Genomic DNA, 13,750 nt, shown 5'->3' with positions numbered 1-13,750 from the left:
ATCCCTCTACTCCCTTTTGGTTTCAGATCTGGTCCGGTTTGGTTTCAAGATTGATCCTTGAAAATGCAGTTTTCTAAAATAGGGAATGCGATTCCCACATGGGAGAGAAATTTTTGAAATTTCGCCCAACCTTCATGCAGGGTTCGGCCATCCATATGATGGATCTCTCATCCCTTCACACTTTTGTTTTACAACAAATATTTGGACAAGATCTGTTATCATGTTCAGCACTGGTTGAGCCCAACCTGACCTGACTTTGACTATACCTTAACCTAGACCTAAATTGTAACCCTGCCCAGTGCAGCAGTGATCAGTCCCCAATTCTTGAAGATGTTATCAAAATTTTTTTTTGATCAATAAGATGTTATCAAAATTAAAGGCATTGAACAAGCTTAAAAACTCAGCCCAATGCACAATCCTTACACTGATGAGATCAATGATAGCTCTTCTAACCTGAAATGTATCCTTAAACTCCTCCCAAACTACCCAACATTGAACAAGCTTAAAAACTCAGCCCAATGCACAATCCTTACACTGATGAGATCAATGATAGCTCTTCTAACCTGAAATTTATCCTTAAACTCCTCCCAAACTACCCAAAGGATTGCAATTGTAGTACATCTCCACAATACTTTACCTCTTCTTCTAGGGTCGATAGTCATATGCTGTGTCCTTTTGCTTTAGTCCATTTAGATGTTTCGGGTCCAATCAGAATTGAGTCCTATAATGGTTACAAGTATTTTGTCATTTTCATTGATGCTTGTTCAAGGATGACATGGATTTCTTTAATGAAAGAAAGAAATGAATTGTTTTCTATTTTTCAAAAATTTCATGCTGGAATACGTACGCAATTTGGTGTTCCAATAAAAATTTATCGTTCAGGTAATGGCAGAGAATACTTTCTTATTTCCTTTCAACAATATTTGGAATAACATGGCATCATTCATCAAACATCGTGTGCATCCACCCCTCAACAAAATGGGGTGGTTGAACGAAAGAACAATCATCTTCTTGAGATTGCTCGGTCTATCCTTAATCATATGAATGTTCCTAAGCGTTTTTGGAGTGATGCAATGCTCATAGCATGTTTCCTCATTAATTGGATGCCCTCATCCATCCTTCATGGTTGGTCTCCCTTTTCCATTTTGTTCCCCACTTTATCTCCATTTCCATTAGCTCCCCGGGTCTTTGGGTGTGTGTGCTTTGTTCACAATCTTATCACTGGTTTAGACAAGTTGGACGCACGTTCTATTAAGTGTATCTTTCTTGGTTATTCTCGGACCCAGAAAGGGTACAAGTGTTACAAACTTAGAATCCTATCACTTGGAAGTCATCTGTTTGTCTTGATGTCACTTTTTTTGAGTCCATGTCGTTCTTCTCGGGTCCTGATGTCCCGGCCTCTTCACCATTGGTCCCTCTTCCTCTTCCCGTTGGTGATCCCATTCCAGTTGTTCCTGTTATGCCTGAGCCTTCACCTCCTCCAGTGCAAATTCCTACTGAACGACCATCAATCCAACATGTGTATACTCATCAACAAACACCGGCACCTCTTCCAGCTTGTACCTCATCTGCGGATCCTGTAGTTTCACCTACCCCAGAGCTGCCTACCTCTTCAGACTAGATCTTCCCATTGTGTTGCAGAAAGGTAAACGTAGTTGTATGGTTGTACCTTACATCCCATATCCAATTATGTTTCTATTTCTCATCTTTCCACTTTACATCGCCAATTTGTTTCTTTGTTGTCCTCTATATCTATACCCAAGGATGTCCAAGAGGCTCTTAATTCAACGGGGTGGCGTCAAGCAATGGAGGAACTCTCTGCTCTTCAACACAATCACACGTGGGAGCTCACCACTCTTCCTTCATGTAAGCATGTTGTAGGTTGTAAATGGGTGTATACTGTTAAATATTTACCAGATGGTAGTGTGGAAAGGTTGAAAGCTCGACTCGTTGCTAAGGGTTATTCTCAATTGTATGGAGTAGATTATATGGAGACCTTCTCTCCTATTGCTAAGATTGGTTAAATTCGTGTCTTGATTTCCTTGGTAGTTATGTATGATTGGCCTTTGTTTCAACTTGACATTAAAAATGCCTTCCTCCACGATGATCTTTTGGAGGAGGTCTACATGGAGAAACCACTAGGGTTTGTTGCTAAGGGAGAGGATGGTAAAGTGTGTAGACTCAAAAAGGCAATTTATGAGTTGAAACTGTCTCCTTGTGCTTGCTTTGGGAAGTTCAGTGAAATGGTGAAAGATTTCGGAATGAAACAATGTCACGTCGATCACTCAGTGTTCAGTTATGATTCTGAAGCTAGAAAGATTTTCTTAGTGGTTTATGTGGATGATATAGTCATAACTAGTAGTGATAGACTAGGGATTGATAGGCTAAAGGCCTTCTTGCAAGACCATGTCCAAACAAAAAGATCTTGGGAAGAAGTATTTCTTGGGTATGAAAGTTGCTAGGTTGAAACAAGGTATAAATTTGTGCCAAAGAAATATGTTCTTGATCTGTTGGAAGAAAAAGGGTTGTTAGGTACTAAACCAGCTAAAACACCCATGGAACCAAATGCTAAGTTGAGTAGTGATGCAAGTGAAATGTTTGATGATCCCTAGAAGATATAGATGGTTAGTGGGGAGGCTGAACTACCTAACCATTACTAGACTAGACATCTTCTTTGTCGTTAGTGTGGTGAGCCAATTTATGCAAAATCCCTGAGTACCTCACTGGGATGCAATTTTTAGAATTGTACAGTACTTGAAGGGAGCTCCAAGTCGTAGGTTGTTGTACAAGCCAGAAGGAAGTCTTAAGGTAGTTGGGTATACAGATGCAGATTGGGTAGACTCGGTGTCTGACAAGAGATCCACTACAAGGTATTGCACGTTTCTTGGAAGAAATCCGGTGACATGGAAAAGTAAGAAGCAAACTGTTGTGGCAAGGAGTAGTGCTAAAGCTGGATACAGGGCCATGGCACATACCACATGTGAACTAGTATAGTTGAAAAATCTTCTACAAGAAGTTGGATTCCCAACGATCAAACCTATGAGATTGTACTGTGATAACCACGCTGCAATCCACATCTCATCTAATCCAATTTTTCATAAGAGGACGAAACATATAGAGGTTGATTGCCATTTTGTAAAGGAGAAAGTCCTTACTGGAGAGAAGCACAGAGCGCATTAGATCAAGTGATCAATGGGCAGACTTGTTCACAAAAGGTTTGAGTTCAGGGAGAGTGAACTATATATGTAACAAGCTAGGATTATATGACATATATTCTCCAGCTTGAGGGGGAGTGTTAGAGTTGGCCGAGTAGGGGTAACTTACTCTTTTTCATTTTACTTTAAGTGGTGACTTGGCAATACTATTTTATTTTAAATTTCTTGTCTCATACATAAGGGCATATTTGACTTTGTACCCTTAATGAATATAATAAAATTGGAAGTAGAAGGAGCAGTTTTATCCCACCCGGCAGAAGTAGAAGAGGCCTTAGTAAATCATTTCAAATCTTTGTTTAGAAGGCCTTTAAATGAGAGGGTGTGGTTGGAGGGTTTGGAGTGGCCGACTCTAAGTGCAGAGAACAAAGAGTGGCTAGAAAAGAGTTTTGATATGGAGGAGATAAAGGAAGCAGTCTTCTCAATGGATAGGACAAAAGCTCCAGGTCCAGATAACTTCACAATGGTATTTTATCAGGATTGCTGGGATATTGTAGAGAATGATCTTAGGTCAGTCTTTGAGGAGTTTCACAGAAGGGGAATAATTAATCTGGGTTTGAACTCAACTTTCATTCTTTGGTCCCAAAGAAGAAAGAGGCATCAAAACCAAGGGATTTTAGACCTATCAATTTGGTGAATAGCTTGTATAAAATAATTGCAAAAGTGTTCTCTCAGGATAAAGAAGGTCCTTCCCACCATTATTGCACCCAACCAAGGAGCTTTTGTGGAGGGAAGACATATCACCTATCAAATCCTCATTGCAAATGAGAGTTTGGAGAGCTTTAGGAAATCTAAGAAGAAGGGAGTGGTCTGCAAATTGGACTTGGAGAAGGCTTATGACCTAGTTGATTGGTCTTTCTTATTGGAGGTGTTGAGAAGCTTTGGCTTGGGAGACAGGTGGTGTAAATGGATATGGGGTTGTGTTAGGACTTGTCACTATTTTATCTTGGTGAATGGAACTGTGGTTGACTTCTTTCTTGCCTTGAAGAATTTCCTTATATAAATTCTTGAAGAATTTCACCACCTCCTTCTTAATAGAGGATTCATCCTCAATAAGCCTGTCCCCCACCTGCAGCTTCTTCAAAGTATTCTCCCTTCTTCGACAATTCGCAACTGCGTGGAAATACTTTGCATTCCTGTCCCCCGCCTTCAGCCAAGAGATTTTAGCCCGTTGTCTCCACTTAATCTCTTCCTGGTATGCTACTTTATCAAAACACATTTTGGCCCCACTCCTAGCTGCCTTCTCTTCTTCAGATAGGTTCACAAGCTCTTCTTTCCTATCCAGCTCTTCAATGGTGCTTAACAACTCTCCTTTCTTTAATTCTACTGCCTTAAAACTGTTTTTCTTCCAGTCTAGGATTTTCTCTTTCGACAGTTGTAGCTTCTTCGCTAGGATATGAGATCTTGAACCTTCTACCTCAAAGGATTGCCATCACTCCTTCAACATCACTTCAAATCCAGCCTCCTGAAACCACAGGTGTTCAAACCGAAACGGACCTGGCTTCCTCCTCAAGCCCTCCCCCCTAAGAAGAATAGGCCTATGATCAGACACAGACAGGCCTTGGTAGGGCTTTCCTGAAACAGGTTAGGAAACCTTTCCTTCCACTCTGTCGACACCAGGAATCTGTCAAGCTGAATTAGAGTAGGATCACCCTGGTTATTAGTCCAGGTGAACTTGGCACCAGACCATGTCTGTTAACAAACTCACCAAAAGATCTCATCCCTGTAGTTCTTCTCACACCTCTATTTTTCTCCTGTGGGAATCTGATAATGTTAAAATTTCTGCCTATACACCAGGAAATATTATCCCTACTCCTTATCCTGCCCAACTCCTCCTAGAAGACCTGCCTTTCAGAATCATCATTAGGACCATAAACCCCAGTGGTTATCCCCTTGAAATCTCCTGCCCCTACAACTTCAATGGAAACCGAGTAATTTCCAACCATGGAGTCACTGACAGTGACAGTATTAGAACTCCAGACTACTAGAATTCTCCCTACTGCTCCTGAAGCATTTAAGCATCTCCTCCCACACTGTCCATCCCCCCACACACTTCTAACCACTGACGCATCCATCCTACTCAGTTTAGTTTCTTGAAGCAGGATGACATCTGGTTTGTGAGCCTTTATTACTAAACAGATGACGACCCTTCTCCGCCCTGAACCCAAGCTTCAAACATTCCACGACAAAATTTTCATCACAACACAAAACAATCCTATCCCCCACCCCCTTTCCCCTACCCCTTGACTTATCTCCCTTTTCTCCTCCCCCTACCACCATCCTCTATACACCCTGCCCTATCATTCAGGCCCCAAGTAAGACGTAACAGCTCCCTTTTCCCTTTCGCATTCTTCTTACCTTTGGCATTTACTACACCCCTATCCCATAAAATCCTGTGTTCAATCTCCATTAGGAAATCCTTCGTCTATTTCTCGAGACCAGCCATTGAGACCCCAAGGAACTCCCCAAAACTCAAATATTTGGATAACTCCCCGCTCGACAGAAGTTTTCCCTCAACCAAGTTTTGAGTCCGTTGTCGCAAAATTCCCTCCTCTAACTCGGAGCCCTCCGAGAGTTCCCCTCCCTCGAGCAATGTTACCTCTCCATCGCCCAAACTCAAAAGAGTTTGTGATTCCACTAAGGCCAAGCTATGCGGAATCTCTCTCCCCTCTCTTTTTTCCACCCTCCCTTCTGATGACGGTTCCACAACCTGCAGCGGAGACACATCTTTCCCGAACTCAAAAGAGTTTGTGATTCCACTAAGGCCAGGCTATGCGGAATCTCTCTCCCCTCTCTTTTTTCCACCCTCCCTTCCGATGACAGTTCCACAACCTGCAACGGAGACACATCTTCCCCATGTAGGCCCTCAATACTCTCCAAAGCATTCTGGATTTTACTAGGGCTCCCTCTAAACTTAGGAGCATCATTAACAATCGTTTCCCCCACATCTTCGTCAGTCGACAAGTCTTCTGCCTCCACCATCACTGCTTTCCCTTTTCCCATTGCCACTCCTGCATGGACTCCTTGAATCTTCGCCTGACCCCTTCTTCTCTCGAAGAACTTGATCACCCCTGGGTCCCTTCTGAACAACTTTGAACTCTTCTGATTCTGGCATCCATACTCAAGGTTGGGCTCTCGACTCCCCTGACTATCTTTCCCAACAGGTCCAGAAACTAGAGAGCCTTGGGCCCCAGCTTTTCGTAGGTCCTCCCCTCTCTTTTCCCCAAACCCACGGTCCAAGCCCTTTTTACGATAAGGATCCCTGGACCTCCTTTTGTCGTTAGAGTACCAAGTCTTCCATCCAACCCGTTCATCCCTACCCACTCCGCCTGTGTGACCCAACTCCAACAAGCATTCCCCTATTAGTTCTTTCAACTCCTCTTTACTAGCCGGCCAATAGCCTCTCTTTGACTTGTTCAAATTTGAATCTGAGCCCCCTGATCGCAATCAGCACAAAGTCAAACGTTGCACTCCTCTTCGCCTTGTTCAAATTTTGAACCTAAGCCCCATGTCCGCAGTCAGGCACAAAGTCAGACGCTACACTCCTCTCCATCACTCGATTCCCTTTCCCGTTTAGTACAATCAACAGTTCCCCAGTAATCACCTCCAAACCTCCCGACCTTCGACCCTCCTGAGGATCACTCATGGAATGCCCGACCGAAACAAACCCCACCCCCCCTTCTCAACCACCCCCAAGGTCTCTTCTGCATAACTTTCAATCACTTCGTCCCTCATAATGTTCTTCGCCGATTTGTGTAAATCCGTAACCGGCCTCACCGAAGGTTCCAGTTCTGGCCAGATGTGTACAGTATACACCACTTCTCTCACTCTAACTTCCACCGTCATCATAATCTCTCCCCTCCACACCACCTGCAATCTCACCCATTCACAAGTCGCCAACTCCTCTGTGGAGTCATCTGTGGCTAGGAAACCCCCACAGAAATCCCCGATCGCTAAAATAACTTCCAGACTCCACAAGATCAGTGGGAGGCCATATATACAGACCCAAATCTTCTGATTGAGATTGCCTTTCCCGAAAGGCTCGTTGGAAATGCATCCCGCACAAGCACTCCATCTGTCAAGGAGGAGCATATTCTCCCCTAGGTACGACAACGCACCACTAAGTACTGCCTCCGCTTCCTTCTCCAAGGAAGCTACGTACAAAAACATTCCATTCACAAGTTTTTTAACCTTCACCTCCCCTAATGCACCCCAAGCTTCCTGAATCCACCTCTCCACTACTACAAGATCAGAAGGGGGATCCATTGCTGCATCTAGCACTGCTGCCATTCAAGCCTTCCTGATCTTCTTCCCAAGCTCCATTAGACATTATCTTCTCACATTGCAACATCACTGTCGATAGGGCTGCCTTGAATTCTTTCAAATCTCACTCAAACTTATGAAGTCCAACCTCCAAGCAGTCAACCTTGTTCTCCATCAATACTGATCTTATCATCGGCAACCTGGTTCTGATACCAGATGTTGAGTTTCTGCCCATCCCAGGTGTTTCTTCGAGGGAAACGTTGCCTCCTTACAGAAGAAGAAGAAGAAGTAGAAGAGAGGGGTGAAAGTGAAGGAAATTCCTCATGTTGTCTTTATTGCTCGAGGTAGGCTCCTTTTATACTTTTGAATCACAACGTTAACCAACTCATGATTTTGTGAACATGGCTTAATTAGTTACATTGACATGGCTTCTTCCTGAAATACACCTACCTAGCAATGGGTTTGAGTAGAGTTTTTGGTGGGTTTACACAAATAATAGCTTCTTCCCCAATTGGCACTAGGACACTTTGTTGGGTTTGGATCTCTAGTTGCGCAACTGGTGTCCTAACAGATTCTCTCATTCCTTTCTTCCCAAATTGTCCACAATACTACCACCATCACTGCTCTCCACATGATTCTTCCCAATCTTTTTAGGTTGTCTTAAAAAGCATGGGCCAGAAAGGGTAGTTGTGTCTTGGGTAAACCCCAACTACATGCAACGAGAGAACAACACACCCAAACACAATCCACAAAATAACAGGAGGATTCCCATAGTATTGTTAAACCTTGGTAGTAGGCTATTACTTGCTATTCCTTTCTTTGATGAATCTATAACCTTAGATTTCTCTGGATCAAGTGATGCAAGTTGTGACAAGGAGTGAAAGAGGAAGTGAGAACCTTAGTTATGGATGTTCACATTGCTAAGCTCTCTCACCTTTCATCATTTGTAATTGAAAGACACTTGGCAACTATGATACCTAGATACCTGTACAAGGGGTGTCATATCATGTTGGACAACTTTTAGGCCCCATTTGTTTGCAGTTACCTAGGTAAGTCGTTTACCCAGGCAAGTGTTTCCCAGGTTTCACTTGCCCCGTTAAGTGAGGTTCCAGCATTTTTGCGCAATACACATTACCAAGGTAAAGAGAGAGGTGGGAGGGAGAGTGTTTTATTGGCATCCGGGTAAGTTACTTACCCACCTTCTATCAGGTACCTGGGTAATGGGTACTCTCTTGTAGCTTGGCTTACCATGGGACCCAATATAGCGGCATGCAAACATAGGGATTGTGATCAATTGCCTGTTTGACCAACTTAGCCCACATTAAATACTGGCAAACGAACAAGCCCTTAGTGTATATTCCAAATCCAATGCCTTCTCCAGCCATGCCCTTTCCATATCTGGGTAAAATACTTCAGAAAATGTTATCTAATGGTGACAAAAAGTGGGCAGCAAAACTTAGCATCCTCCATATTTCTCATATTTAGGAAAAATTGGCCAGTATGTGCAAAACGATCCTTCAGTAAGACCATATGGCGATGCAAGAGCATACCAACACTTGAACTCCTAAAAAGTTGGGTTTAGACTCACATACCAGTCCCTAAATGAGCCACTGATCAGACTTTTATTTGGCCTTCTAAATTAGTAAACAATCCAGAATTGAAACCACAACCTAGCCCAAACTCAAGCCAATTGTCAACCCCTAACCAACATTAGGCCCACACACAAGGTAATATCCATAGCCATATCAAAAACTATATCAATATATCCATATCCATTACCTGTATCCAAACCTAGGTCCATGAGCAGCTAACCCAATAATCGTTTTTTTTTATGAATTAATAGATCATATTCATTTCCAAAAAGAAACAAAGTCCCTGATCTGTTCAAAGGACAGTAGGGTCAGATACAACAGAAATAGCCAATCCAATAATCTTGAAAACAACACAATTGAATGTATTATGCATGAACCTTGGTATTGGTGTTTCATGGAATTGACAGCCTGAGAAAACAGCAGCATTAATTCTTGGGGGATTCTACAGTCAAGTACTCAACCACTAAGAAATGAATGGAAAACTAAAGTTGTGGTTCTCTAAATAGATTAGTTAGAAAGCAACTATTAATTTAGATGCTAGTTTCCTTCACTAGCAGGAAAGTTTTCAACATGGTCAATTGAGTCAACAGTATTTGGTTTCTTTAAGCACTCTGTGCCTTGGTGGTGTGACTCCAACTATCTTAGAGGTGTGACATCTTTGAATGATTGATTTGACTTGAATATCAAATTAGCAAGCAAGTTGACATGGAAAAAATCAAGTCAAATAAGAGTTCTAGTTCAATTAATTACTGTCCTCAAAGACTCCAGAGATAGGGCCATCAACAAGAGAACATTGTATCTCCAAGACGTGTCCAACATGAGTACATGATTATGCTTGTATTCCATCATTCATGAAACATGCAACCACTTATGCCAAAATTATAAAATTCTAATAACGGTGGTCATAATGAGGTAAACAACCAATGAGACATACAGTATGAATGGACTGATATGACCACAGAAAAGAATAATACCTGTCATACAATGATATCTCTGAAACTAATGCGGGCATATAAATGCAAACTATTGAAGTCACATTACTACGGTGAGCTACAGTATTTTGATAAGTTCAATACCAGAAGCATAGAGTTGCTCCTAGACAATACTAATAAGGAAAATCCTTATTATTTACTAACTGACCATGGAAAACACTCGTCCAATTCCAGAAGTATTTGTAACTGTTTCTACCAAATGACCAAGTAAAATAGCAAGAAACTAAAATGGGGTTTTAAAAAAAAAATATTTTGAATTAATAGTGTCAAATGTAGGTTAGAACTCAGAGATTCCTCCAAACAAGGAAAGTTTTGGTTTCATGCTGAGGACAACGAGTCAATGACAATATTATAACCTACTGAATGTTTGAACTTAAAGGTGAGAGTCCAAGAAATGGCTCACTAAACCAGAGTCCCATTGTGTGAGTTGGGTTCAGCAGGAAGAAGAGAAGTGCAATTACTTAAAATCAGCAAATTCTAACCGCAGACTCGTGTTTTTATATAATGAAAATTAGGCATTCACCCAAAATACCATCTAAAAAATGGCATTCCAAACTAGTGAGCTAAAGATCAACAGTTCAACTGGTGGGGAAAATTAGTAGGGAAAATCATTTAAAATCATAAAGCAATAAATCATCAATTGGTTTACTTGAAAATTAACCCCAAATGTACCTTTTATTCTGCGTGCTGCTCCCACCAAATCCGGGTATTAAATCATCAAAACCGGGCAAATCCTTCTCCACATCTCCCGGCCTTTTCCCGCTCGAGCTCTTGAATTCTGGCTCCTTTCCGCTCAAACTCCCTAGCAAATCATCAAATGCTGCAGTCTGTTTTGGAGGCGACGAGATCGACGAGAACACATCGTCATACTTAACAGAAGACGAGCTCTTCATCCCCGGCAACCCATCAAAAATATCGTCATCGTACACAGGCTTATCGAAAACTGGCAAAGATGGAGACTTTGAACTAGAATCCTTGGACCCCTGAAAAATTGAATCATAATCAAACGTGGAAGTTGAAGACGCACCACCACGACTATCAGACCGGTTCGTGTACTTGGGAGGGGCACCAAATACATCATCGTAACCCCCTAAACCTCCAGAATCCTGGCTCTTCTGATTACCCGCAGACCCAAAGAGCCCATCGTGGTCATCAAGGAAAGACCCACCAACAGAATTCGAATTCCACCCGGATTTCGGCCGGTTCGAAGAGACTGAGGAGGATCTAGTGTCACCTCCCGATCCGATACCAAAATTTAGGGTTCCACTACTACCGAGGTTACCAGTTCCCTTGGATGCTGCCATTGGAGCCGATTTGCCTTGCGGTCTGAACCCAAAATCTCTCGCCAAAATACCAGGAAACTCATCCATGATTTGTCAGCTTCTTTCAGCTTCCCCAGATCTGGGCGGAATTGAGATGGGGGGGTGGGGGGGGGGGGGGGAGGATCCAAATAAGATGTTCCGATTCTCAGAGCGCGAATTAGGGCGAAGCAAGGTGGGGGATTTATGCAGCGCCGGCCGATCTAAGGTGATGTGATTTGTGATGAAGGTAGAACAAGAGAAGGTGTAATGGAAATGTGAAGATCAGAGAGGCGGAGAGATTCGAGCGACGGCGGTAAGAGGGTCCTCCGTCCTCGTCTTCTGGGGCTTACGGTGGTGGGACGATGCTAGTGGTGGTGGAATTCTGACCTGAGATGCCCTTTTGAATCTCTCTTTCTCTCTCTCCGTTTGGTTAAATTGTTTGCACTTTTTATTCTTCTCTGTTTAACTCTTACTTGCTTGCCTACAATGAGTTAATGCAACTCTTCTATGCTTCGCCGTGCAGACATGGTAGGACCCATGTTAGGGAAGGAGATACAATTCAACACAAAGTTGTCCCACCATGTCTCTAGGGCGAAGAAGATCAAGAGTTGCATCATCTCGTTGTTTACTGGCTATTCTTCGGGACAAGTTTTTCTTCCTTCGAGTTTTGACAGGGCCTCTTGGAGAAGGTTGTAGATGATGCATATAACCACGTGGAGTGTATCTATTGGTTAGCTCCTGGGTTTGAATAGAACTACGTAGGTTGGTATATATATACAGTAAGGGCAGAAATGTTATATTAGGATGGACTAGTGACGGAGTGAAAGTGAGTAGCCCCACCATGGTGACGTGGATGCCATCCATCGGCTCATTCAAGATGTTTTGAATTGCGTCGCTGAATCTAGGGTACCCATCTAGAGTAGCGAAGCACAGCATTTAACATATGGAGTGAAGGTGGGAATGTTTCGAGGTAACAAGGTTTTGTTTTGTAGTTGAGTGGTCCACATCATTTAGCTGGACGACTTGGAAGCATTACGTGGAAGGGCTGACGTGGGGCATTATTATTGGTGATATGGCCACTAAACATAGCCATTAAGGTGGTGTTTGCGAACAGATGCCAATTTCACAAATATCGATGCCACATGAAAGCCACATCAACAATTCAAAAACGACTGATTATTTTGGTGTTTGGTTGGTCGATTTTTGAGATTTTGATAAATTGGTCAAAATTTGATTGGGCTAAAAATAGGAATCACTATTTTTTATTATTCCTCTTTTCAAGCCGATTCTGATTTTTTTTTTGACGACATGGCATCTGACGTGGCTGGGGGAGATAATTCCCATAAAAGAAAAATCAATATTAATAATTGATGGTGCGCGATCTGACTACTCCTATCTCGATGACGATCCGAACTCCAGGTGGACGGCAAGCTGGATCAATGATCTACAAAACAATCTATTAGAGAACCCGGGGTGGCTAACTCGGCGAGGTCGCTCCGATGCTTAAGTTAGTATGCTGTAAATGCGAGCTGAGTGCTTGAGAATTTGAGAGCTTGAGTGCTAGAGAATAGAGTAATCACGCATACCTTTGCCTTGAGGTTCCCATCTTTATATACTGGAGTAATCGTGGGTCTCACAAAAGAGCTCCGAGATCTCCGGGGTGTAGAGATAGGGTTCGTTCCGCTTTCGAAGGAGCAGTACATAGATTAAGGCTTATCGTTTCACTTTCGACTCTGGCGGAGCTGGGATGAGTCATCATCGTGATCTCGGAAAAGTCGGGATCTGTTAGCTCATCGTGATCTCGGAAAATTCGGGATCTGTTACATCATCATGATCTCGAGTAACTTGGGATCCGTTGGAGAGACCTTTGGAGTCAGTTACGTGGCAATTCGGGTTGTTAGCCCCAAGTTGATACTTTGATTCTTTAGTTTCGAACTGGATTGAATACCGAGGTGCCTCGATGCCGAGGTGAGTTTTGGGCCGAGGTGACTGAATACCCGAGCTCAAATGTTGCGAACTAGGCTTGCCAGGATGAATTGTCATCCCTTAATCAAGTCGGGTCCACATGTCCCCTTCTCGCTAGGTTGGGCTAAATCACCCTTCATCAATTGCCCCCCACTCCCCGAGCCAAGGGTATCAACCCGGTGCGGGGAGCTCATGACGAGTCCAGGTGGATTTGGCACGAGGTCTAGGCGGCTTGATGGGCGAATCATTGGTTAGACCTATTCGATTGCCCGGCTAAACTCCAGAATAACCCAGGTCGCGTCTGAGTTATGCGCGGACGTCACGCCGTTTTATAAACTCCGTGGACGTCAAAACACGCGCTAAATCGATTTAAACCTCGGGGGTCGTGCAACCGGTTTCCCTAGGAGCCGTTGGATTATGTTGAT

At 43.0% G+C, this 13,750-nt stretch overlaps 1 protein-coding gene across 2 annotated transcripts in view; it reads right to left on the bottom strand.

The window, feature by feature from the left end:
• Nucleotides 1-11,787, bottom strand: part of LOC104605821 (auxilin-related protein 2) — a 35,006-nt gene extending 23,219 nt beyond the window's left edge. Inside the window, exon 1 of one of the 2 annotated variants that reach the window (XM_010270735.3) lies at nucleotides 10,732-11,787. In XM_010270735.3, the coding sequence (XP_010269037.2) occupies nucleotides 10,732-11,429 (698 nt within the window). In that variant the 5' untranslated portion in view covers nucleotides 11,430-11,787. The remainder of the gene's footprint in view (nucleotides 1-10,731) is intronic. The other variant, XM_088895700.1, reaches the window with a different exon arrangement.
• Between the last annotated feature and the right edge of the window lie 1,963 nt (nucleotides 11,788-13,750).

Source organism: Nelumbo nucifera, chromosome 1, assembly GCF_055504915.1.
Source record: "Nelumbo nucifera cultivar China Antique chromosome 1, China Antique-T2T, whole genome shotgun sequence".
NCBI classification, from domain to species: domain Eukaryota; kingdom Viridiplantae; phylum Streptophyta; class Magnoliopsida; order Proteales; family Nelumbonaceae; genus Nelumbo; species Nelumbo nucifera.
The sequence above is the reverse complement of the archived record's forward strand: the minus strand, read 5'-3'. Positions and strand labels throughout refer to the sequence as shown.